The sequence below is a fragment of the Coregonus clupeaformis genome, chromosome 8, assembly GCF_020615455.1.
Source record: "Coregonus clupeaformis isolate EN_2021a chromosome 8, ASM2061545v1, whole genome shotgun sequence".
Lineage (NCBI taxonomy): Eukaryota > Metazoa > Chordata > Actinopteri > Salmoniformes > Salmonidae > Coregonus > Coregonus clupeaformis.
Window position 1 is genome coordinate 41,325,656 of NC_059199.1, and position 24,996 is coordinate 41,350,651.

At 43.9% G+C, this 24,996-nt stretch overlaps 2 protein-coding genes and 1 pseudogene across 5 annotated transcripts in view; all 3 read right to left on the bottom strand.

The window, feature by feature from the left end:
- Positions 1–1,704, bottom strand: part of LOC121572051 (protein PALS2-like) — a 31,662-nt gene extending 29,958 nt beyond the window's left edge. For all 4 annotated transcript variants that reach the window (XM_045222011.1, XM_045222010.1, XM_045222008.1 and 1 more), the window contains exon 1: positions 1,618–1,704. The gene's annotated coding sequence lies outside the window, so the exon portion shown is untranslated. The remainder of the gene's footprint in view (positions 1–1,617) is intronic.
- Positions 1,705–3,218: 1,514 nt separating this feature from the next.
- On the bottom strand, positions 3,219–5,531 carry LOC121572951 (pro-neuropeptide Y). Its single transcript, XM_041884990.2, has 4 exons — positions 5,465–5,531; positions 4,860–5,047; positions 4,076–4,165; positions 3,219–3,558 (listed from the first exon to the last, which is right to left on the bottom strand). Exons 2-4 carry the CDS (start codon positions 5,045–5,047, stop codon positions 3,534–3,536), a joined length of 303 nt encoding a protein of 100 aa, XP_041740924.1. The 5' UTR covers positions 5,465–5,531; the 3' UTR covers positions 3,219–3,533.
- Positions 5,532–13,781: 8,250 nt separating this feature from the next.
- Positions 13,782–18,661, bottom strand: LOC121572568 (annotated as a pseudogene).
- Between the last annotated feature and the right edge of the window lie 6,335 nt (positions 18,662–24,996).

The following is a 24,996-nucleotide window of genomic DNA, read 5'->3' on the forward strand; positions in this document are numbered from 1 at the left end:
CTTTCCACCAAACCAGTTGTTATAGGCTATATCACCCAAGGAAGGAAAGAAAGATGCATTCATTTGAACAGTGCCATAAGCCTACATTAAAGGTGGTACACTTAGGATTCATTTGTATTTTTGCATTGTAATTTCAGAAAATGTCCATAATACACGGAGTGTACAAAACATTAAGAACACCAGCTCTTTCCATGACAGACTGACCAGGTGAATCCAGGTGAAAGCTATGATCCCTTATTGATTTCACTTGTCAAATTTTATTTGTCACACCTTACAGTGAAATGCTTACTTACAAGCCCTTAACCAACAATGCAGTTTTAAGAAAGAATACCTAAGAAAAATAAGAAATAAAAGTAACAAATAATTAAAGAGCAGCAGTAAAATAACAATAGCAGCAACATTATGTACAAAATAAGTTACAAACAATGCGAAAAAACTAACAAAATAGCACAGTTGGTTAAGAGCCCATAAAACGGCGATTGTTTTCCACTAGATAACACAGCCACAAAGTAATAACATTTTGATAACAGATGCCGCTCCAGCAGAAGAAATCAATAGGCGAATATCACAGCCAATCACAACACTGGCGGGTAAGTAATACTGTGAAACACTATCATTCCACTATTAGCGCCAGTTATATTATGGACATGTTCTGAAATTACAATGCAAAAAATATTTACAGGCAAAAGGTTCATTCACATAAACCTTTTATAATGACTGAGATTATCACATTCAGATGGTCAGGATTAAGAGGTCATCTAAATAGTGACATTAGATTGGATTCTACACTCCTCAGACAAATCTGAAGGCAAAATCAATAGCATGCGTCTGCTGCCCTCTGCCTTCGGACCAGACGCTGCCACAGCTATACCGACCCGATCTACGTCCATTCACCAGCTCAGCACAAATAAACAAAGTCCGGTTGTTGTTCAACAAACAAACAATGGTGGTTTCACTCATTCCCTGGCACGGGGAGTGTAGCCTATCAAATTGTGGCGGGGCCGTGGAACATTGTACGCCACGCTCCTTTTCTCAATACAGCCCCTTTTCTCTGCTGGTGCGGTGCAGGCTTTTGTGATAGTGGGGATTCCTGCTGCCTGCCACTTCCTCGCGCGCGCGCACATCTTATCAGCGGCGCGAGTAACACCCTTACTGCGCATAGAATTAGACCGATATCCAGGAAATAATGAATGGGCCAACGAGTGGTCCACACACGTGCCAAATTATCGGTCCGGTTTTGCTGTCAATTGTTAGCAAATTACAGTGAACTCATCACACACATGCGGCCATTTTTGTTACCCATCCAATGCATTGTAGTCTGCACTTTTGGAGAGTATTATCATCATAGTTTAGGCCTATAGCCTTTCCCATAGTCAAGATAGAGAAAATGCATCCGATTCGTGAATACGCACTCAACGTATGAACAAGGCAATCACATTGGACAAGCGGTAAGCCATTCCAAATAAAGGTCCCACAGTCACACACACATCACGGGCAGCACACAGGGCTTGACTTCTTCCTTACGTGCTAAGTCCATCTTTGAAACCAAAAAGTCCCCTTTTCCTTTGACATATAGTTTCTCTCCAGAATTAACTTGAATCGCCCATTCTGACTTACCGGTAATCGTGTGCGTAAATTAGCGGTGTCTGTCCCAGTTAGAAATTCAAACCCCCCTCAGCTGTCGTGGTCCCACTGCTAACTATCCGTGTATACATGATGCCAATCAAACCAATAGACCGCGCCCCTACTGATGACGTGTTTCAGAAATTGACGAATCATAGCCGAGATCCATCGGGAGGTCCATCCCCAACATCCAACGATGGACACAGTGTAACAATTCATAATGCGAATGATAATGGAATTGAATGTTGCATTGTGATTTTTTTAATTCTCCAACTCTTTATTCATGGGAATATAGAGCCGTTGATGGTATTGATATAATAGCCTTGCCTAAGTTTTATTGTACATGTGTGAAAAAGGCTATGTAAGGGGCTACAATGTTATGGGGTAGGCTACTGTGGACCATTACAGTAGAATTTGGCGTGCTTAGTTAATGGAATTAAATTGGGTGGGAATTATAAATTTGGGTGGGATTAACTGGGAATTTGAGGACAGGATTAGGAATTTGCTTTCTATGCACCATTTGAGACTAGCTGTACTAATAGCCTGCAGTGTTGAATGGTTGTGGTCCTCTGTAGCTCAGCTGGTAGAGCACGGCGCTTGTAACGCCAAGGTAGTGGGTTCGATCCCCGGGACCACCCATACACAAAAAAAAAATGTATGCACGCATGACTGTAAGTCGCTTTGGATAAAAGCGTCTGCTAAATGGCATATTATTATTGAATGAACATGGTGTGCCAAATATGACAGGCTATAGAATAACATAAGGACCTATTTCCTATTAGATGGTAATCTGCACTTAAACTGAGATTTCAAAACAGGTAGGCTAGTATTAGGTCAGTATTCACCATAATAAAAGCATATTAATCAGAAATGTTCAGTCATCAAAATTCACAACCTTTGGAATGACGTTTTCTCTGCTCTCTCCTCTATCTCCCTTACCTTGTCCTATTTTATGTCTAGACCCCTCCAATAGCAGTATACTCATTCTACTCATTCACATTCTACACTTGTTGGTATGACAATTATTCGATGTATGAAAAATGTATGCACTCACTAACTGTAAGTCGCTCTGGATAAGAGCGTCTGCTAAAATGACTAAAATGTAGAAAAATAAATGTAAAACGTTGACTTGATGTTGGGTAATATGACAAAGTGTTACCAAGGTTATTCCATTCCAATGGACAGTTCATTACCAATGTCCCACATTATAGTATAATATTTTGTATACCTTTATGCATTAACACCTATGTAAAAGAAGCTTTACGCTTTCTACAGGGAGACTAGCTGCCCAGTAGCTCCTCTGACTTCAGGCCAGGTAACGCCATATCGTGTTCAATGCACTAAAACATATCAACCACAAGAGTGCGCCCTTAGCCACCAAATTGCCATTGCCCTGAAAAGAGTTGAGTACAATCTGGCTTCTAATACCTCTCCGGGGATTGCAAAAATGTGTTTGTTGTGAGTGAGTGTCTGCATGTACATGTATTTAAAGACGTACAATCTCTTCAGTAGAATGTACAAAGCCAGAAGGAACCTTCATTTATTATCTTGGCTTAAGACTCATTTCAAATAAGTTTACAACTACAGCAAATAAGTAGATCCGTTATATAATGAATATTTAATAGCACGGTTTTTACCATACAATCAATAATTCTCTCCACTGATTTAGAATAACAATGCACAGATAATGGCTTTCATAAGACCCTGAACAGTTATCTGGCACAGGAGTAGCCTCTGGATGGAGGATGGGGAGAGAGGGGGATGCATACATCATGAAATCCATGGGGCATGGTGGCTAGTTGGGTTTGTTAGGATGGGGCGTCGGCCATGGTGAGGCGGCCATGTTGTTGAGGTCAATTGCTCGTCGCCACGGCGATGAGCCGGGGTGCTGGGCGGGGACAGAGACAAGGTTACCACAACGATGGTTCATCATATCTGGGAAGAGACAACATATATAAAGTATCAAATAACAATTATGTACAAACTATCACCATACTTTCTTCTATTGAGACCAGGGGAACAGGGTCCATATTCATAAAGCCTCTCAGAGTAGGAGTGCTGATCTAGGATAAGTTTCACCTTTTAGATCATAATGAATAAGATTACATAGACAGAGGGAACCTGCACTTCTACTCTGAGACACTTTATCAATATGTGTCCTGGTCCAGTCACACACAAACACATACACACGCACATACACACGCACATACACACGCACATACACACACACATACACATCACACACACACACACACACACACACACACACACACACACACACACACACACACACACACACACACACACACACACACACACACACACACACACACACACACACACACACACACACACACACACACACACACACACACACACACACACACACACACACACACACACACACACACACACACACACACACACACACACACACACACAGTGAAGGTACCTGGACTGTGGGAGCGTGTCTGTGCTCTCCTTCAGCAGCAATTCTGAGATCAGTGTATCCAGTGTGTCAGGGCTGGACCTCTTCCCATACCTGGGAGAGACACAGAGAGAGAGAGAGAGGGGTTAGTTAATAGAGTGTGAGTGAACGCAGGGTGAATGGCTTAATCTGTAAAGAGGTGTGTGGGATGTTGCTAATCAAGAATCAGGGGAGTGCTGCTGTTGAAATAAAGATGTTCTTTCATACAGACAATACACAGAGCAATTAGTGACAAGTTTATGTGACTCATCTTTGTTATTTTAGTCACCTGAATGATTGGATTAGTTTGGTATTTGGACTAGAGTCAGTAATAACACAAATATTAGGCTACAAACCAAAGTGTAATTTTAGCTACTAGTAGCTGAGTTCATAGTGTCCCACTCCATATAGTAGGTAGTTAGTTAATTAGTTAGTTAGTTAGTTAGGCTAGTATTTGAAAGGTTTAGCCTATGGTATAGCAATCTATAGTCTGATATTATTCATTCGATTAGCCTACTTTCACAATTTTTATTGTTGTTTCTTTTAAGTGCTCATTTGCACAGCATTTTGGGCTGTCCCCTATTTATTTGTATGAAAGGTGCTAACATATACGTTTATTATTAGCCTACTACAGTATCATATCATGATGTCATTATGAATCAATACCCTGTGGCTCACTCATCAAATATTTCAATTGGATAATCACAAATCCAAACTTCAGCCCTTTAATTAAAGCAGCAATTTCTCACACCCGGATCTTAGCACTCACCTCTGCCTTGTGATGAGGTTGATGTAATGTCTGAGAGCGGAGTAATACTTGGCCAGTTCCTCCGTGGGCGCATCTTCGCCGGGGTTTTCTGGTTTGACCGGGTAGCCTTCCGCAAGCGTCCCGATGCAGATGAAGGTCCAGACGAGGAGCGTCACTGCGCCCAGCCAGGTACCCAAGTTAGGATGCATCTTTAACGTTTAGGAATCAAGAGAGAAAAATATCAGGGTCTGAATTGCTTAGGCTACGCAGTCTTATCAAAGTTTACCTGGGAAAAACTTTTAGAAGTTGCATATGTTCAAGACAATAATTAGGTCTGTTCCGTACTACAACCCCACCACCACCGGTTGTCTACATTAACTGGAGGATGCCTCATATTTATCTATTTTTGTTGTTTAAAATTGAATCGATATCTATTTATTAACTTCCTCAGATTAATGGTTTAAAAATGTCAGTTTCAGTAAAGGCAATTACATTAGTTGATAGGCTACAAGCTGTATAGAAAAACCCTATAAAATCGGTAGTTACATTAGACAAAAAGGTTAAGAAATCAATAGCTAATCTTGTTTAAATTATGTCTATAGATTTAATAGAGGTAGGCTATTTACATTGACTTGAGGGTTTAAATGATGGTTTGGATAGAAGTTGTCCTCAGGCGTCTTTCTGCTCCTGTATGTTCTGCATAGGGCACCCACTCTGGGGCGCGATATTTATAATGCCGCGCGCAAGACTGGGTGGGGAGGGGGCATCACAAGATGCGCTCCATTGAGCGCAATAGTCTCCAAATCACTATTCTGGAAATGTGCGCGGACAGACGCGTCACCATAAGCTGTCATCGACAATTATAAACTATATTAATTAATGCGTTAAAAAAAGGATTGCTTTTTTGAAAATGTCAATAGTGGTGGAAATTAATTTAGTTTTTTCCCCCGCTCAAACGAATAAACTCTGGAGTGGAATAAACTGGGCTGAAAAGACATGGCGCAGATCCAAGACCCATTTATGACGTTGTAAAAACCTCAATTACATTACAGTCATTTAGCAGACGCTCTTATCCAGAGCGACTTACAGTTAGCGAGTGCAACATTACTTTTTTCATACTGGCTCCCTGTGGGAATCGAACCCACAACTCTGGCATTGCAAACGCCATGCTCTACCAACTGAGCTACATCCCTGCCGGCCATTCCCTCCCCAACCCTGGACGACGCTGGGCCAATTGTGCGCCGCCCCATGGGTCTCCCGGTCGCGGCCGGCTACGACAGAGCCTGGATTCGAACCAGGATCTCTAGTGGCACAGCTAGCACTGCGATGCAGTGCCTTAGACCACTGCGCCACTCGGGAGACCATATTGCCACAAGCACGCACGCACGCACACACCCACACACACACACTTAAACACACGCACACACACACACTGCACACACACCCACACCCACACACGGGGGTAAGAAAGTTTAACCTCATTTACTGCATTTCTATACAATTTTAAAACTCGAAAATACTATTTGGAGCTTCATTCACCTCAGTCCATCTACAAACACATACCCTATTAGCTCTACAATCACATTAACTCAGCACCAGGATTAAAAACTATAATTTAATACCTGTTAGCAGAAAACATATTTTATTAACAAAAAGTAAACAAATGAGTTTGCCTGACAGATTTTTTGTTGTTGTTGCAGTTTTAAAACTAATTACCTGCAATTCTACACGTTTTGCAATGACTTATGCCATGTTAATATGATAGCTGAGTGAGAGTGACTAACAAAATCAATGGGGCCCCCTGGAGGTCAGGGCCCCTGGAGGTCAGGGCCCCTGGAGGTCAGGGCATCTCTTTATTTTCCTCCTCACTCTTATGTTTTACTGTCAATCAAAATACATATTTTTTCAGTCACCCACACCCCCCAAAAAGAAATGTAATAGGAATTGATTAGATCTCATTAGCTTCCTTTGTTTCTCTCCTAGATGTTTTCTGAATGTGTTTTCATGCTACTCTAACACCATCCTTAGGCCCCTCAACTGAAATGTAGGGAAAATATAAAGTATCTCCAATGAACAGAAAGATCAATTATTGTATACAAATAACACAAATAATAAAGATAAATTGAATCTGGTCATGCTTCTTGCTCCACTTATCCTTGATAGCCTGAGCATCATCCCTATCCTACACCCTCCAACGCCTCACACGTCATGACAGCACAAAACACATCCTCCTGATTCTAACTTTAGGATGGGCAGCAATTCAGAGCACCGAATCCCAAACCATTTGATAGAAAAGCTACCATTGAGTCTGAGACAGATTTTAAAGGAATTCTGAGTGGATATTGAATGACGCTCTCAAATCATAGATAAACTTCTATTGAATGCTATTTAAAGTGTTATTATAGTAAGAGGTTTGTGCAGATAGCGCGTCAGCTGGGTGGATGCTTGGATGACGTGCCAAGCTATCACATCACTCTTGAGTTAAGGTCTTTTGTTGTAACTGTGAGCGTTCTAAAGAGCGTTCTCTTTTCTCTCTGTCTGATGTGGAGGAATATGAAGGGTAAAGAAGCTGCTACTCAGTCAAGATCACATGGTGTGTGTGTGTGCGTTTGCGTGTGTGTGACCTGTATAACTGCTGTGACAGTACATCCCATAGCTGTATGTATTGGTCCAGGGTTGGTTTTTATTTATTTATTTATTTATTTCACCTTTATTTAACCAGGTAAGCCAGTTGAGAACAAGTTCTCATTTACAACTGCGACCTGGCCAAGATAAAGCAAAGCAGTGCGATAAAAACAACAACACAGAGTTACATATGGGGTAAAACAAAACATAAAGTCACAAATACCACAGAAAATATTTATACAGTGTGTGCAAATGTCGCAAGTTATGGAGGTAAGGCAATAAATAGGCTATAGTGCAAAATAATTACAATTGGTATTAACACTGAAATGATAGATGTGCAAGAGATGATGTGCAAATAGAGATACTGCGGTGCAAATGTGCAAAATAAATAACAATATGGGGATGAGGTAGTTGAGAGGGCTAATTTCAGAAGGGCTGTGTACAGGTGCAGTGATCGGTAAGGTGCTCTGACAACTGATGCTTAAAGTTAGTGAGGGAGATAAGAGTCTCCAGCTTCAGAGATTTTTGCAGTTCGTTCCAGTCATTGGCAGCAGAGAACTGGAAGGAATGGCGGCCAAAGGAGGTGTTGGCTTTGGGGATGACCAGTGAGATATACCTGCTGGAGCGCAGACTACAGGTGGGTGTCGCTATGGTGACCAGTGAGCTAAGATAAGACGGGGATTTGCCTAGCAGTGATTTATAGATGACCTGGAGCCAGTGGGTTTGGCGACGAATATGTAGTGAGGGCCAGCCAACAAGAGCGTACAGGTCACAATGGTGGGTAGTATATGGGGCTTTGGTGACAAAACGGATGGCACTGTGATAGACTACATCCAATTTGCTGAGTAGGGTGTTGGAGGCTATTTTGTAAATGACATCGCCGAAGTCAAGGATCGGTAGGATAGTCAGTTTTACGAGGGCATGTTTGGCAGCATGAGTGAAGGAGGCTTTGTTGCGAAATAGGAAGCCGATTCTAGATTTAACTTTGGATTGGAGATGCTTAATGTGAGTCTAGAAGGAGAGTTTACAGTCTAACCAGGCACCTAGGTATTTGTAGTTGTCCACATACTCTAGGTCAGACCCATCGAGAGTAGTGATTCTAGTCAGGTGGGCGGGTGCCAGCAGCGTTCGATTGAAGAGCATGCATTTTGTTTTACTAGTGTTTAAGAGCAGTTGGAGGCTACGGAAGGAGTGTTGTATGGCATTGAAGCTCGTTTGGAGGTTTGTTAACACAGTGTCCAATGAAGGGCCAGATGTGTACAAAATGGTGTCGTCTGCGTAGAGGTGGATCTGAGAGTCACCAGCAGCAAGAGCGACATCATTGATATACACAGAGAAAAGAATCGGCCCAAAAATTGAACCCTGTGGCACCCCCATAGAGACTGCCATAGGTCCAGACAACAGGCCCTCCGATTTGACACATTGAACTCTATCTGAGAAGTAGTTGGTGAACCAGGCGAGGCAGTCATTTAAGAAACCAAGGCTATTTAGTCTGCCAATAAGAATGCGATGGTTGACAGAGTCGAAAGCCTTGGCCAGGTCGATGAAGACGGCTGCACAGTACTGTCTATTATCGATCACGGTTATAATATCGTTTAGGACCTTGAGCGTGGCTGAGGTGCACCCATGACCAGCTCGGAAACCGGATTGCATAGCGGAGAAGGTACGGTGGGATTCGAAATGGTCGGTGATCTGTCTGTTAACTTGGCTTTCAAAAACGTTCGAAAGGCAGGGCAGGATGGATATAGGTCTGTAACAGTTTGGATCTAGAGTGTCATCCCCTTTGAAGAGGGGGATGACCGCGGCAGCTTTCCAATCTCTGGGGATCTCAGACGTTACGAAAGAGAGGTTGAACAGGCTAGTAATAGGGGTTGCGACAATTTCGGCGGCTATTTTTAGAAAGAAAGGGTCTAGATTGTCTAGCCCAGATGATGTGTAGGGGTCCAGATTTTGCAGCTCTTGCAGAACATCAGCTGTCTGAATTTGTGTGAAGGAGAAGCAGGGGGGGGCATGGGCAAGTTGCAGCGGAGGGTGCAGAGCTGGTGGCCGGGGTAGTGGTAGCCAGGTGGAAAGCATGGCCAGCCGTAGCAAAATGCTTGTTGAAATTCTCGATTATTGTAGATTTATCGGTGGTGATAGTGTTTCCTAGCCTCAGTGCAGTGGGCAGCTGGGAGGAGGTGCTCTTATTCTCCATGGACTTTACAGTGTCCCAAAACTTTTTGGAGTTAGTGCTACAAGATGCACATTTCTGTTTGAAAAAGCTAGCCTTTGCTTTCCTAACTGCTTGTATATATTGGTTCCTAACTTCCCTGAAAAGTTGCATATCGCGGGGGCTATTCGATGCTAATGCAGTATGCCACATGATGTTTTTGTGCTGGTCAAGGGCAGTCAAGTCTGAGGAGAACCAGGGTTGAGAGTGAAACATTATTAAATGTCAGACATATTATTACAAACATTATATGTCTCTCATATCAGATTTACAGACGCTATGTTTCTCAGACACAGCAGGGGTCATAGGCTACGCTACACAATGATGAGGGGAATTCTCGAAGAATCTCACGACCAGGAAGATGTGATGCTTGTGTTGATTTCTGTTGAAGAAGCCCCCTTGGTGCTGGAACAAGACATCTGTCCCAATGAATAAATATACCACATGATTCGTCCACTAGTGTTTTACTTTCCTCCTCCTTATTCAAAGTAGGTGGCAAAGTCAGAACAATACATTTCACCCCATTTCCCCCATGTTTTGTCTTATACCCTGATGGGTCATTGGCCAAAGTTGTAAACAACATGTTCCAAAATAAATTAGGCTGAGCCAGGCCAGTGGGCATTACACTACATGGTTATAGGCTGAGCCAGGCCAGTGGGCATTACACTACATGGTTATAGGCTGAGCCAGGCCAGTGGGCATTACACTACATGGTTATAGGCTGAGCCAGGCCAGTGGGCATTAGGCCATATATGAGAGACTGACAGAAGAAAGTGGGAGAGAGAGAGGAGGAGAGAGAGAGGAGAGAGAGTGGGTGGGAGGTGACAGAGTGGGTGGGAGCAGAGATAGGAGGAGAAAGAGAGGAGGAGAGAGAGTGGGTGGGAGGAGACAGAGTGGGTGGGAGCAGAGAGAGGAGGAGAGAGAGAGGAGGAGAGAGAGTGGGTGGGAGGAGACAGAGTGGGTGGGAGCAAAGAGAGGAGGAGAGAGAGTGGGTGGGAGGAGAGAGACAGACAGACAGACAGACCCACATACATAAAGACAGACACACAGACATACAGACATGAAGACAGATAGACAATTCAACCCAACAATTGTCAGAGAAAATAAAGAGTGTATCCTTGGGGAAAAGGTTAACTTATGTCACTTTTTTTTTTATGTCCCTGAATGCAAGAGATAACTTTATGTTTTTGTAGTGCACACATTTTATAGTTTCTTATGTTTACTTGCTTCTTCTTCTTCTTCTTCTTCTTCTTTCCTTAATGTATTCTCTATCACTTCAAGATGTATTGTAGATGTCAGAATAATACTTTACAGATAAAACAGTGTTTCTTTGTTGATCATTTGCTGTTTGCATTCACCTGAGTGGAGTCGTATTGAGGCCAGCAGAAAATTTAGTGTCGGTCCCTTACTATCTCTTCTCTCTTTGTGTCTCATGCTCTGGCTGATTACACTGCCTGCTTACACTGCCTGCTTACACTGTCTGCTTACACTGCCTGCTTACACTGCCTGCTTACACTGCCTGCTTACAATGTCTGCTTACACTGCCTGCTTACACTGTCTGCTTACACTGTCTGCTTACACTGCCTGCTTACACTGTCTGCTTACACTGCCTGCTTACACTGCCTGCTTACACTGCCTGCTTACACTGCCTGCTTACACTGCCTGCTTACACTGTCTGCTTACACTGTCTGCTTACACTGTCTGCTTACACTGTCTGCTTACACTGTCTGCTTACACTGCCTGCTTACACTGCCTGCTTACACTGCCTGCTTACACTGCCTGCTTATACTCCATGTGTGTGATAGGGAGGAAGAGAAAACAGTATCCTCTTACTCCTACTATTACCACCCCCTATATGTCAATGATTACTACCAGGAAAAACCCAATGATAATGTAACATACTTACTGCACCCAATGTTACAACTTCAGATAGACATTTCATTTAGATTTTAGTCATTTAGCAGACGCTCTTATCCAGAGCGACTTACAGGAGCAATTAGGGTTAAGTGCCTTGCTCCTGATTTTTCACCTAGTTGGTTGGGGATTCAAACCAGGCGACCTTTCGGTTACTGTCCAAACACTTTAACTGCTAGGCTACCTGTAACCCCTATTAAAGATACTATCCTTATTTTCCCTTGAATTAATTCAAAAGGTAAATAGCTTTTGAGGCCAATTATTTAGGGAAAATAATGTTTTTGAGATTACAATGCTCTAGCTATTTGAAGTTGAGGCAATAATCTTGCAGGAAATTAATGTATTTTGTAATTCTCTTCCAATTGTGCTGTTTTTACAGTGATAATTATGAGAAACGTTTGTTCTGCTCTCAAAAATACTACGGTCAGATATAGAAGCAGAGTGCAAGCACACACACACACAAACACACACACACACAACACACAGACACAACACACACACACACACACACACGCACACACAAGCGCGCATGCACGCACGCGCGCTAAAGAGCGCGTGCGTGCATGCGCACTTGTGTGTGTGCGTGTGTTGTGTGTGTGTGTGTGTGTGGTGTGTGTGTGTTGTGTCTGTGTGTTGTGTGTGTGTGTGTTTGTGTGTGTGTGTGTGTTTGTGTGTGTGTGTGCTTGCACTCTGCTTCTATATCTGACCTTAGTATTTTTGAGAGCAGAACAATTTCATTAGATGTGGATGAGGACCTTACAAATAAAAGGTACCATTATGACAACCTTTAAAACAGACAAGAACATTTTGACTGACAGATCAAAACAAAGATGGAGGATGCTGACTATGATGTGATACCTGTGACCACATAGGTCAGGGGTCACACATTAGCTGTCAGTACCACTGATACTGAGAGATCTAATGAAAGTTGTCACTTCAACCATTGAACATCATTCAACCATTGAGGACCAATAAAACGTTAACCTTTTACTGCAGTGGGCTAAATCAGGGTAACACAGTGTTTTTTGGTAGTCTTAAACAAATCTACTTTGAAACAAAAGTATACACCTCACACACATGGTTATGGGCTTTAAAAAAAGAAGACATCTATACCATGTCAGGTATAGAGTTGAAATGTATTCAATATTGAGTTTGCTTCCCAATATTACACTTTATGTACATCACAGAAGACTGAAATACAACAAAACCGTTTGACATAGAAACACCAGATTTTTGGCGGCTTTTTTGAAATCTTGTTTATTAATTATGAAATTACCCCATGAGGCCACTAGGTCTTTTGACTTCAGGAAAGGGCTGCGATGTAACTGAGCCCTATACCTGCCAGTGAGACACACAGGGAATACTGATGTCATGAGGGGTTCGGAGGTTGATGTATAGGGGGATGGTGTGTGTGCGTGCCAGAGTGCGTGCATACCTACACGTATCTATGTTGTATGTGTGTGAATATTCCCACCTGTATGTCTCTTTGGAAATTAATGTGTAGACACATAGGTCTAGACTCTAGACAGTACATGCCAACCACTTGGTCCAATAATGAGAGTCACATTATGCCTAAACAGCGTTTATTTGAAGGTTAATGCATCTTTTTACAGAGTTATTCAGGGTGAATCAAAGAATTAAAAAGCACTTTGTTATATAATAATAATAATAATATGCCATTTAGCAGACGCTTTTATCCAAAGCGACTTACAGTCATGCGTGCATACATTTTTGTGTATGGGTGGTCACAGGGATCGAACCCACTACCTTGGCGTTACAAGTGCCGTGCTCTACCAGCTGAGCTACAGAGGACCACTTATGCGTCAGTCCCAAGGGGCTTGAAGGAAGTGATTGGTTAGTGGAGGTTTAACTACTACACAGAAGTTCCAGTGGTGTCCAAACACTCCGTTGTGTGAGAATGGAAGGCTAGTGTTCGAGTCCAAACATTTTCCATTTCATTGCCTTGCTCAAGGGCATATCAACAGATTCTTCACCCAGTCAGCTTGGGAATTCGAAACAGCGAGCATTCAGTTACTGGCCCAACGCTCTTAACCACTAGACTACCTGCCGCCCCGTTCTTCACTGTCTCCACACATATACTTTTATAGGTACTCCACTCCATCAACTTTACTTGTTTCTTTCTGTCTACCAGCCACTCATGTCTATCCTTTCTACACCCTCCTCTCCCGTATCCCTCAATCCCTGCCTGCTGTCCCAGCTACACCTCTGTAGAAGCGGGCAACAAAGATCGGGTCCTTCTCTTCTAGAATGTGCAGGAAACTGTTCCTCTCCTTCTCACTCCATGACTCAAACCATTGGGTCCAGAGGCGCAGTTGGCACTCAAAGATAATTGGTGGGCTATCCTTAACCTGTAATTTTTTAAAACATTTTTTTACATTTTAGTCATTTAGCAGACGCTCTTATCCAGAGCGACTTCCAATTAGTGAGTGCATACATTTTTCATACTGGCCCCCCGTGGGAATGTATTGAGAGTGGCAGGGGCTCTCTGCCTGCTGCTGAGTTCAGAGAGGTACAAGATAGGTTCTCCAAGCTGGGAGGCACTGAACCCTGTGGTACTGACAGAAAGTCTGCCTGGCAGGGTGAAGACGAGCTGGACCGTGTGCAGAGTCAACCCTGTCCAGCAGTGTTAGCTGTGTCCAGTGTGAAGCTACTGATGTTGGGATAGTGTGTGTTGCTGGACAGGGCTGCTGGTTTGAGCCTTGACTGACATGGAAGAACCAAGGCATCTTGCACTGTGTTTTACAAGTCACATTGATCTTATTTTCAGCATGTTGCAACATAAGGCGTGAGGTTGAATTGAATTTCTGCACCTCTGCCCTTAAACAAAAGTCACACAGACAGACAGACGCACACACACACACACACACACACACACTGAGGCTGACTGTCACGACTTCCGCCGAGGCTGCCCCCCCTCCTGGTTCGGGCAGGCTTCGGCGTTCGTCGTCACCGGAGTACTAGCTACTGCCGATCCCATTCTCATCACTCCACTTGTCATGTCTTGTCAATCACAATCCTGGTGCTCATTCCCCTAATTAGTATGTGTATAAGTGTTCCCTCTGTTCCCCTTGTCTTTGTGAGTGATTGTTTGTTGTGAGAGCGTGTAGCTCGGTTGAGCTACTATTCACTGTGTTTATGCCAAGGTGGATGTTTTCCCTTGTAATAGTTTCGTTTGACGCTTGGGGCGTTTGATTTATGTAAACGGAATAAACTCTGGACTTCGGTATTTTACCTCCTGCGCCTGACTCCTTCATTCACACCTCGTCACAGAATCACTCACCTGGTACTCACGCATCACCCCAGGTAACGAACACCCAAACGTGTTCAGAGCCCTTTGCGGCGCACTGTACTTTATCTATCTCCTTTCCCGATCACTTGGTAGGTTCCCAGTGTAAGGCTGGTAGGTTCCCAGTGTAAGGCTGGTAGGTTCCCAGTGTAAGGCTGGTAGGTTCCCAGTGTAAGGCGCTAGTCGATTCAGGCGCAGCTGGGAATTCTATGGACAGGGCATTTGCACGCCGTCAAGGCATTTCATTGGTTCCCCTAACCATTCCACTCCCCATCAGAGCACTTGATAGTCGACCATTATGGTTCGGGTTGGTTAAGGAAGTTACAGTACCAGTCACCATGATTACGCAGGAGACGCATGTTGAGCAGATCACCTTTATGATTATTGAGTCTCCTGCTTCCCCTATAGTCTTGGGTATCCCGTGGTTATCCCTTCACAACCCCAATTTCTCATGGCCGCAGAGGGTTCTTACGGGGTGGTCGCGTGAGTGTCCGGGTAGGTGTCTAGGTGTTTCCGTTGGTGCGACCACGGTGGAAAGTCCAGACGGTACCCCCACCGTGCGCATTCCCCCCGAATACCATGATATGGCGCTCGCGTTTCCAAAGACGCAAGCGACTAAATTACCACCTCATTGGGAGGGGGATTGCGCGATAAACCTTCGGGTAGACGCTGTACCTCCCAGGAGTCATGTGTATCCCCTGTCGCAGGCTGAAACGGAGGCTATGGAAACATACGTCACGAGTCCCTGCGCCAGGGGTATATACGTCCCTCCACTTCACCTGCCTCCTCGAGTTTCTTCTTTGTGAAGAAAAAAGATGGCGGTTTGCGCCCGTGCATTGATTATCGACCACTGAATAATGTGACGGTACGATTTAGTTATCCTCTTCCCCTCATTCCTTCAGTGATTGAGTCAATGCACGGGGCCCACTTTTTCACCAAATTAGACCTCAGGAGTGCCTACAACCTGGTGCGTATTCGGGATGGGGATGAGTGGAAAACAGCATTCAGCACAACCTCGGGACATTATGAATACCTGGTGATGCCCTACGGTTTGATGAATGCTCCATCCGTTTCCAGTCCTTTGTGAATGAGGTGTTTCGGGACATGCTTGGTCGCAGTGTGGTGGTCTACATCGATTACATTCTGGTGTATTCCGCTACGCGCGCTGAGCATGTGTCCCTGGTTCGCAAGGTACTGGTCCAACTGCTGGAAAATGATCTTTATGCCAAGGCAGAGAAGTGTGAGTTTTTCCAGCAGTCAATCTCCTTCCTCGGATATCGCATTACCACCACAGGTGTGGAGATGGAGGGAGACCGCATTGCAGCCGTGCGTAATTGGCCGACTCCAACCATGGTAAAGGAGGTGCAGCGCTTCCTTGGCTTTGCCAACTAATATCGAAGGTTTATTCAGGGCTTTGGCAAGGTCGCAGCTCCCATTACCTCCTTATTGAAGGATGGGCCGTCCCAGCTCCGCTGGTCTGCTGAGGCTGATTTGGCCTTCAGTAGATTGCGGGGTCTGTTCACCCCAATCCATCACTACCGTTCGTAGTGGAGGTGGATGCGTCCGAGGTAGGGATAGGAGCTGTCTTATCCCAACACTCGGGCACGCCACCAGGAGTCTGAGGTACGGGAGGTTCCTCCACCTCCTCTGGACATTGAGGGGGCCCCAGCATACTCGGTCCGTTCCATCCTGGATTCGAGGCGTCGGGTGGGGGACCTTCAGTATCTCGTGGAGTGGGAGGGGTACGGTCCGGAGGAATGGTGCTGGGTCCCAAGGCGGGACATTCTCAATCCCTCCCTGTTGAGGGATTTCCACCGTCGCCATCCGACTCGCCCTGCTCCGCGTCCTCCTGGCCGTCCCCGAGGCCGGGGTCGGCGCACTGCTGGAGCTGCGCTTCAGGGGGGGTACTGTCACGACTTCCGCCGAGGCTGCCCCCCCTCCTTGTTTGGGCAGGCTTCGGCGTTCGTCGTCACCGGAGTACTAGCTACTGTCGATCCCATTCTCATCACTCCACTTGTTATGTCTTGTCAATCACACACACCTGGTACTCATTCCCCTAATTAGTATGTGTATAAGTGTTCCCTCTGTTCCCCTTGTCTTTGTGAGTGATTGTTTGTTGTGAGAACGTGTAGCTCGGTTGTTCTACTATTCACTGTGTTTATGCCAAGGTGGATGTTTTCCCTTGTAATAGTTTCGTTTGACGCTTTGGGCGTTTGATTTATGTAAACGGAATAAACTCTGGACTTCGGTATTTTACCTCCTGCGCCTGACTCCTTCATTCACACCTCGTCACACTGACATTGAGGTCTAATCGTTAGTTCTTTCCTAACACTAACATTATTATACTTGACTGCACAAACATACAGAACCTTATTCTGTGACTCACACCTTTATCACTCTCTCAACTCTCTTCTTCTTTCTGTTTGACATCTTCCTGTCCTCATTTTCACCTCTCTCCTTTGTGTGTTACTGTGTCTTTTTAATTATTCATGTCCCTATCTCTTCCTGTTGTAGTTACTCTCCTTTCTTTTTTTTGAACGTTTTTATTTTTGAAGGTTTTAAGGAGAGAGAGGGCTTAGGATGCGTCTCAAATGGCACCCTATTCCCTACATAGTGCACTACTTTTGACCAAAGCCCTATATGTCCCTGGTCAAAAATGTTGCACTTTATAGGGAATAGGGTGTCATTTGGGATGCAGACTTACTGTGTGATCATGAGGAGGTAGAGAATGGACAGAGATAGCAGTGGATCAACTGGCTTCTAATCTACAAACTCAGTCTGGCACTAAGGAAACGCCACAGTGCGCTCTCTCTCTCTCTCTCTCTCTCTCTCTCTCTCCTCTCTCTCTCTCTCTCTCTCTCTCCCTCTCTCTCTCTCTCTCTCTCTCTCTCTCTCTCTCTCTCTCTCTCTCTCTCTCTCTCTCTCTCTCTCTCTCTCTCTCTCTCTCTCTCTCTCTCTCTCTCTCTCTCTCTCTCTCTCTCTCTCTCTCTCTCTCTCTCTCTCTCTCTCTCTCTCTCTCTCTCTCTCTCTCTCTCTCTCTCTCTCTCTCTCTCTCTCTCTCTCTCTCTCTCTCTCTCTCTCTCTCTCTCTCTCTCTCTCTCTCTCTCTCTCTCTCTCTCTCTCTCTCTCTCTCTCTCTCTCTCTCTCTCTCTCTCTCTCTCTCTCTCTCTCTCTCTCTCTCTCTCTCTCTCTCTCTCTCTCTCTCTCTCTCTCTCTCTCTCTCTCTCTCTCTCTCTCTCATCTCTCTATCTCATTTCTCTATCTCAAGTCAGAGAGCATCCCATCCCTTGCTTTTGTGTCTACACATTTGAGTATCTCCTCCAATCAGAGGTTGCATAATCAGACTTCCTTCCTGCTATTTTAATGTTTCTACCTGGTCCTTGTTTTCCACCTGTTGAGACGCTACCTTGATTGTCTGAGTAGAACTGAAGGGTGTGTGTTGGTTTTTGCCTTCAATCATACACAGTTTCTGCATATTCAACAAGCTCTCACAGTCTCTCTGCAGAATTAGACGTTCATCCCCGTTCTCCAAACGTCACATAAGTTTGTTTTGTTGCTCCTGCTGCTCTGTATCAGTTAAGGGTGAAGTTTAGGCACTCATTCCGAATTATTAAGGTAAGGGTTAGGGTGTGGGGTAGGGTTAAAACCAGTGTCCATGACTGGGATCGAACACGCAACCTTCTGATCCAGAGTCATGGGATTACGCCTATCCACCACCCGGTCAAAACCCAAGCCACGGTTGCCCCTAGTGGCCAGTTTTGAAGCCATTTCCCGACATCCTCAGGACATGGATAGGTATCCAATTTCGATGTAAATCTTGAAATACCTGGCTGTGCATATTAGGAGTGTGTGTGGGTGGGTGTGAGTGTTGGGGTAGCTGTGTGTGTGTGTGTGTGTGTGCAGTTCGATGAAGCGCAGGGGAAGAAATCATCTTTGGAAGTGAGGCACTGTTATTGATTTTACACAGCTGCACAATGTAACCTTCTCTTTGACTCCAGTACGCTTTGTGAATAAACAAAACACTCCTTTAGTCCTCATCATTCCTTCACTCTTTTCCCCTTTCCTGCAATCGCTTTTTTAAACATTTACATTTGAGTCATTTAGCAGACGCTCTTATCCAGAGCGACTTACAGGAGCAATTAGGGTTACAGTGCCTTCAGAAAGTATTCATACCCCTGGACTTATTCCACATTTTGTTGTGTTATAGCCTGAATTCAAAATTGATTAAATATGTGTTTTTTCTCACCCATCTACACTTAATATCCCGTAATGACAAAGTGAAAACATGTTTTTAGAAATCTTTGCTAATTTATTGTAAATGAAATACAGAAATATCTAATTTACATAAGTATTCACACCCCTGCGTCAATAATTACAGCTGTGAGTCTTTCTGGGTAAGTCTATAAAAGCTTTCCACACCTGGATTGTGCAACATTTGCCCATTATTCTTTTAAAAATTCTTCAAGCGCTGTCAAATTGGTTGTTCATCAACGCTCTTAACCGCTAGGCTACCTGCCCCCACTATCCTCCACCCCCTATCTCTTCCCTCTCTCCATCCATCCTCATATCCTTCAAATATCCTGAAAACGGAGGTGGCGATCGAAACACTAAAGACAAACAGCCCCCATGAAATTACAGCATTTTCGATTGCGTCAATAATTACAGCTGTGAGTCTTTCTGGGTAAGTCTATAAAAGCTTTCCACACCTGGATTGTGCAACATTTGCCCATTATTCTTTTTAAAATTCTTCAAGCGCTGTCAAATTGGTTGTTCATCAACGCTCTTAACCGCTAGGCTACCTGCCCCCACTATCCTCCACCCCCTATCTCTTCTCTCTCCATCCATCCTCATATCCTTCAAAGATCCTGAAAACGGAGGTGGCGATCGAAACACTAAAGACAAACAGCCCCCATGAAATTACAGCATTTTCGATTTTCAAGTTTCTCCATTAGAAAATCAAAGCTTTGAAGTTATTGGATTATTGTCCAGGGGTTTTGATGTGTTGTCCTGTGTTGTGACAAATCGTTCTGTCTGAGACAAAAATACAAACCAATGTTGCTTAGACAGAGAAAGCATTGTAAAACATAAAATCATCCTGTCCCTACAATGTTGAGATAGCCTTGTTGGTTTGTTTCCTCAGTAAAGGAAATAGGTTAGGAGGACAGAAAATGGACCAGGTCCCTCTTCAAATGATGGGCTATGGGCTGAATTGTTCAAAGAAATGCCTTGATTAGTTGTGTGTCGCCTCACCTCATTGAGGTTCTTTGATTCTGTAAGAGTGGAACATTGGAGTTGATGATCATTGGTTAGTGAGATGGTGGATGCTTCACGTATTATGACCTTCTTTAAGCTGACTCTGTCTAGTCTCAACTGTCCTTATAGTTGATGTTACACTCTCCGAACCATCCAAACAGCACGTCACAATTCTTTCCCTCTCCTTTCTCTCCTCCATATTACAATGGCTCCAATTAAAGCTGCATGTTACGGCGTGTTATGTTCTATGGAGTGTTTACCATCTGAGTAATTGCCCTCTTAATCTCTTATCGTTGCTGTCTGTTTCCAGGTGAAGGCCCTGTCAATCAAAATGGTTGTGGTTCCCATGGCAATAGGGGAGTAGAGGTAGTCATCCTCCTCTTCAGTTGATGACCGAAGTCAATACCCACCAATTAGCTTTCAGCCACGAGCAGGGTTGCTATGGTGAGGCAATTACACTAAACAGGGTAGGCCTAGCCATGCCAGACTCATTTTCTAGGTCCTCCCCTGTTCCAAAATAACTTGGTTATCTCTCTTTTTCTCTCTCTTGCTCTTTCCCTTCAGTTTGTGATGTGGACAGGCACATTATGTTGAAGTTAGATCAAGTGGTCTTATTCTGTGATTCTTATTCGTAAGAAGAGAAACATCTCTCTCTTTGTGTGTGTGTGTGTGGCGGATATTCTTGTCATCACACACATTAAATCAAAGTGTCAGCTTTCAGACAGGATCGCTTCCACCGGCTTCCTCTTCGGTCCCACACCAGGAGGACACAGGTGCAACCATACCATCCCACCAACACCCCCACCCCGCTACCCTCCACTAACACCTGTTTAACACACACACACACATGAGAGACACGACTAAACAGGTGACAGCCAGGATGACGACACATGGACACGTGTGATGTGACCATGTTCAGTGATGCAGCCGCACCAATCAGAGACTGATCCAGTGTGACTTGGCCCCACGCCCGACAAGTAGAGAACATTTGAGTGGGCGTGTGTGTTGTTGTGATCCTCGTTAATCTGAATCTTTACTAAAACCTTAAAGGTTGCCTGTAAAGGAACATTGATTGTTTTTCCATTTAAACTTTGGATTAAACCTATTTTCATTAACACTGATCTGCCGTGAAGAATTACATTAATTAATCCTAACATATATCTGCATATTGAAATTAACTGTATTGTCACGGTAGCTCTTCTGAAATACAGTATATTTTTCATTTTATTCTGTTTATCACATTTGTGTGTCATTGAATGTTTGAAATATTTCCAGAGCTGTGTTTATTCGTCATAATATGGTGTGTGTGCTGTTTGATCTGATTAGAGAAACAGTATGAGATATTTAGTATGTACAGTATGCATATGGTCTACCTACTATATATACAGTGGCAAACTGTAGGAATTTTACATAGACATTTTATGTAGAAACTTTTCTATATACTGTTGATTCCAAAGGACTGAAAAAAATCAATATCCCAAGATTTGCGTCCCAAATGGCACCCTATTCCCTATATGGTGCACTACTTTTAACCAGAGTCCATAGGGCCCTATGGAACCCCGTAGGCTCTGTTCAAAAGTAGTGCACTATATAGGGAATAGGGTGCCATTTGGGACGCAGACAAGCTGTTAATAACTCATTGACTGATACTTTGACCGACCCTGTGCTAAACGTCCACACAAACTAGTGCACTGATTGGCTCGATCAGTTAATGGATGGATGAGGAAATCTGTTGATTTCTTGACCACATTAGTCAATTTTTTGTGAGTACCAGGATACACTCTTATATAGACACATCCTTAGTCGTCTGCTGTGCTAGTGTGTGTGTGTGTTTATCCTACGCTTTTTGTTTATTAAATTACCAGTAAGTCACTGATTGGCAACTTGGCTTCCCAGGTCTAACGCAGTAGCTGATCACAGTAAGTACAGTACCTGTATAGCATACGGTATCTATCAGAGTAGACAATACCGCCCCTATGGACTGGAATAGGGCATCCTGATAATCCTGATCAATAAAATGAATGCATTCTCCATATCCTGGTTTTGAACAGGGAGGACGGCTCATAATAATGTCTGGAACGGCACGAATGGAATGGCATCAAACCATGTGTTTGATGTATTTGATACCATTCCATATATCTCTCATTTATCAATTCAATAGGTCACAAAACAAGTTTCATCTTTAACCAACCGCCGCTTTACAACTAGAATACTCGTGTCCAAATATCTCTTTGTCTGTGTGTTTCTCTGTCTTCCTGCAGCCCCCAACAGAAATATGACCCATTAGCAAAAACGTGTTGTAGTTTAGTACCGTAAACCAGAACGTGTCCTAATCTCGTGCCATAAACTCCCCCTTTCTGTAGTGTAGTGTCGCAAAATTAAACGCATGCGCATGCATTCTAAAATACTTTTTCACCGTGGAAGGGAGATTCTTGGATCTCTCCCCAACCCCAAATAGACGGTTAACAGTCCTGCTGTACCCCCGTTACCCCCTCATAGTCAACCAACATTTAACAGCGCTCACAAAACATAGAACCGAAATTCTACAGACAAACATAATTTAAGAGGCTTTCTCCCATCGCAGTGGGACCTCTACGGTCACATGTTAGCATGCAGCATATTAGCATTTAGCATTAGCATTTAGCCTTAGCCTGTATGCACCATGTAGCATAAAAACAATGTACCCGACATTGCGTCTTTAATTACTTTTTCCTTTGTCCTAACTTTAGGCTGCCGTGAGTTCTGGATATTTTTATGAGCGGTCCCCCCCACGCAGATATCCCGTCGGACAGAAGATGGGCAAGCAACCCCCACTAAATCTACAACAAAGCTCCAGTCCAAGACTGACCTGACAAAACATAGCGTGTTACCAGGATTTTATGGCCCACCATAGGGGTCGCCTCGTTTGTTCCCGAGGGCTTATCAAATCCTGCAATGTCCTAACTTGTATACATATCTTCCTTACTTTATTCTGCCAATATCTGCCGTTAATATCTGCCTTCAATTGCTGTACAATTTTAGAATAATTATTACCAGACTCCTAGTCAACAGCAATAACGCCACACGAGGCACGGTCGTATGGTACATCTCTCCAGTGTACAATCACATAGCATCCAAACTAACAAGCTCCAAAGCGGTAAGAAAAACTCACCCTTGTCTGGCCATGGCTTCAAAGCGAGTTAGCCTGGCGGCTGAATGAAACAAAGGAGATTTGCAGACCAGCCCCACGTTGGGTGCCATTTGTCGTATCGGGTGAATGGTGGCAATTATTGCTGATGAACAAAGGAGTCCGCTCATACTGAACTTTGATCATAAGGTTTATTCAGATCACAAGCTTTAGCATAAGTGACAGGTGACATGCCCACCCGGAGAGCGACGCCTCAGAATGGCCGCTCTGCCTTCTCCTTCGTTTAGCCCCTACTTATAAACAATGCAAAAAGATGGGCTCCCTCTTCTGGCCAATCACCAGTCTCCCCTGTCTACAACACACTTCCTGTCTGTTGTATGTGGCGTTACACTAAAACATTCCCTCTTGATACTAAAATCAACATTCTTTCAGTTCCACTTAAAAACATTTAACAAAAGCATAATCCCAATACACGACAGTTTCTTACTGGATAGGGAGGTGGTTGGTTTGGCAGCGTACCATCCACCAAACCAACCACCTCCCTATCCAGTAACAAACCTACCAAACACCCTTTCAAATCATGAAAGGCTGTTTGGCAGCCTTCTGTTTGGCAGCCTTCTGTTTGGCAGCTATTTTCTCAGTCTTCATCTGATACAGACAGTGGAGCCCCACCTTTTTAGCTAACAAAAATGTTATTTTGACATTAATACGTGTCACATATCAGTTTGCAAACAATGTAAAAAAAACTACATATAAATCATTGAGTTAATAAAGTCGCATACAAACTTTTTTGCTTTCTTGAGTAAGGCAGCTCCAAAATGCAGGTGTTTCAGCCTATCTCAGTGCTTTCTGTGGTGGTGGTGGGGCAGCCAGCGGAAAATACAGAGCGTAGGGGTTGGTAATGTTCTCTAGTTGCGCCGGAAGCCACTCCTCAGTAAAAGGCACATGACACCCCGCTTGGAGTTTGCCAAAAGGCACCTGAAGATTCTCTGGTCTGATGAAACCAAGATTCAACTCTTTGGCCTGAATGCCAAGCGTCACGTCTTGAGGAAACCTGGCACCATCCCTACGGTGAAGCATGGTGGTGGTAGCATCATGCTGTGGGGATGTTTTTCAGGGCAGGGACTGGGAGTCAGGATTGAGGCAAAGATGAATGGAGCAAAATACAGAGAGATCCTTGATGAAAACCTGCCCCAGAGTGCTCAGGACCTCAGACTGGGGTGAAGGTTCACCTTCCTACAGGACAACGACCCTAAGCACACAGCCAAGACAACGCAGGAGTGGCTTCGGAGTGAACCCAATCTAACATCTCTGGAGAGACATGAAAATAGCTGTGCAGCAACGCATCTCATCCAACCTGACAGAGCTTGAGAGGATCTGCAGAGAAGTAGCTTCATTCCCAAGAAGACTCTATGCTGTAATTGCTGCCAAAGTTGATTCAACAAAGTACTAAGTAAAGGGTCTATAAGGCAACCTATAAGTGTGATATTTCAGTTTTTTTATTTTTTATAAATTAGCAACATTTTCTAAACCTGTTTTTGCTTTATCATTTTGGGGTATTGTGTGTAGATTGATGAGGGGAAAAAATAAAAATAAAAATAGAATAAGGCTGTAACGTAACAAACTGTGGAAAAAGTCAAGGGGTCTGAATACTTTCCGAAGGCACCGTATGTTGTGTAGTAAGCTGTTAGTAGCCCATGTGCCTCACCCTAATATTTTGGTC

Bases quoted from the DNA above. Each gene is read 5' to 3' on its own strand.
- LOC121572951 (XM_041884990.2), bottom strand. From the start codon at position 5,047: ATGCATCCTAACTTGGGTACCTGGCTGGGCGCAGTGACGCTCCTCGTC. The intron at 4,166-4,859 runs GTGAGTGCTAAG...TGTCTCTCCCAG, and splicing joins AACCTCATCACAAGGCAGAG to GTATGGGAAGAGGTCCAGCC. The intron at 3,559-4,075 runs GTACCTTCACTG...GTCTCTTCCCAG, and splicing joins GACACGCTCCCACAGTCCAG to ATATGATGAACCATCGTTGT.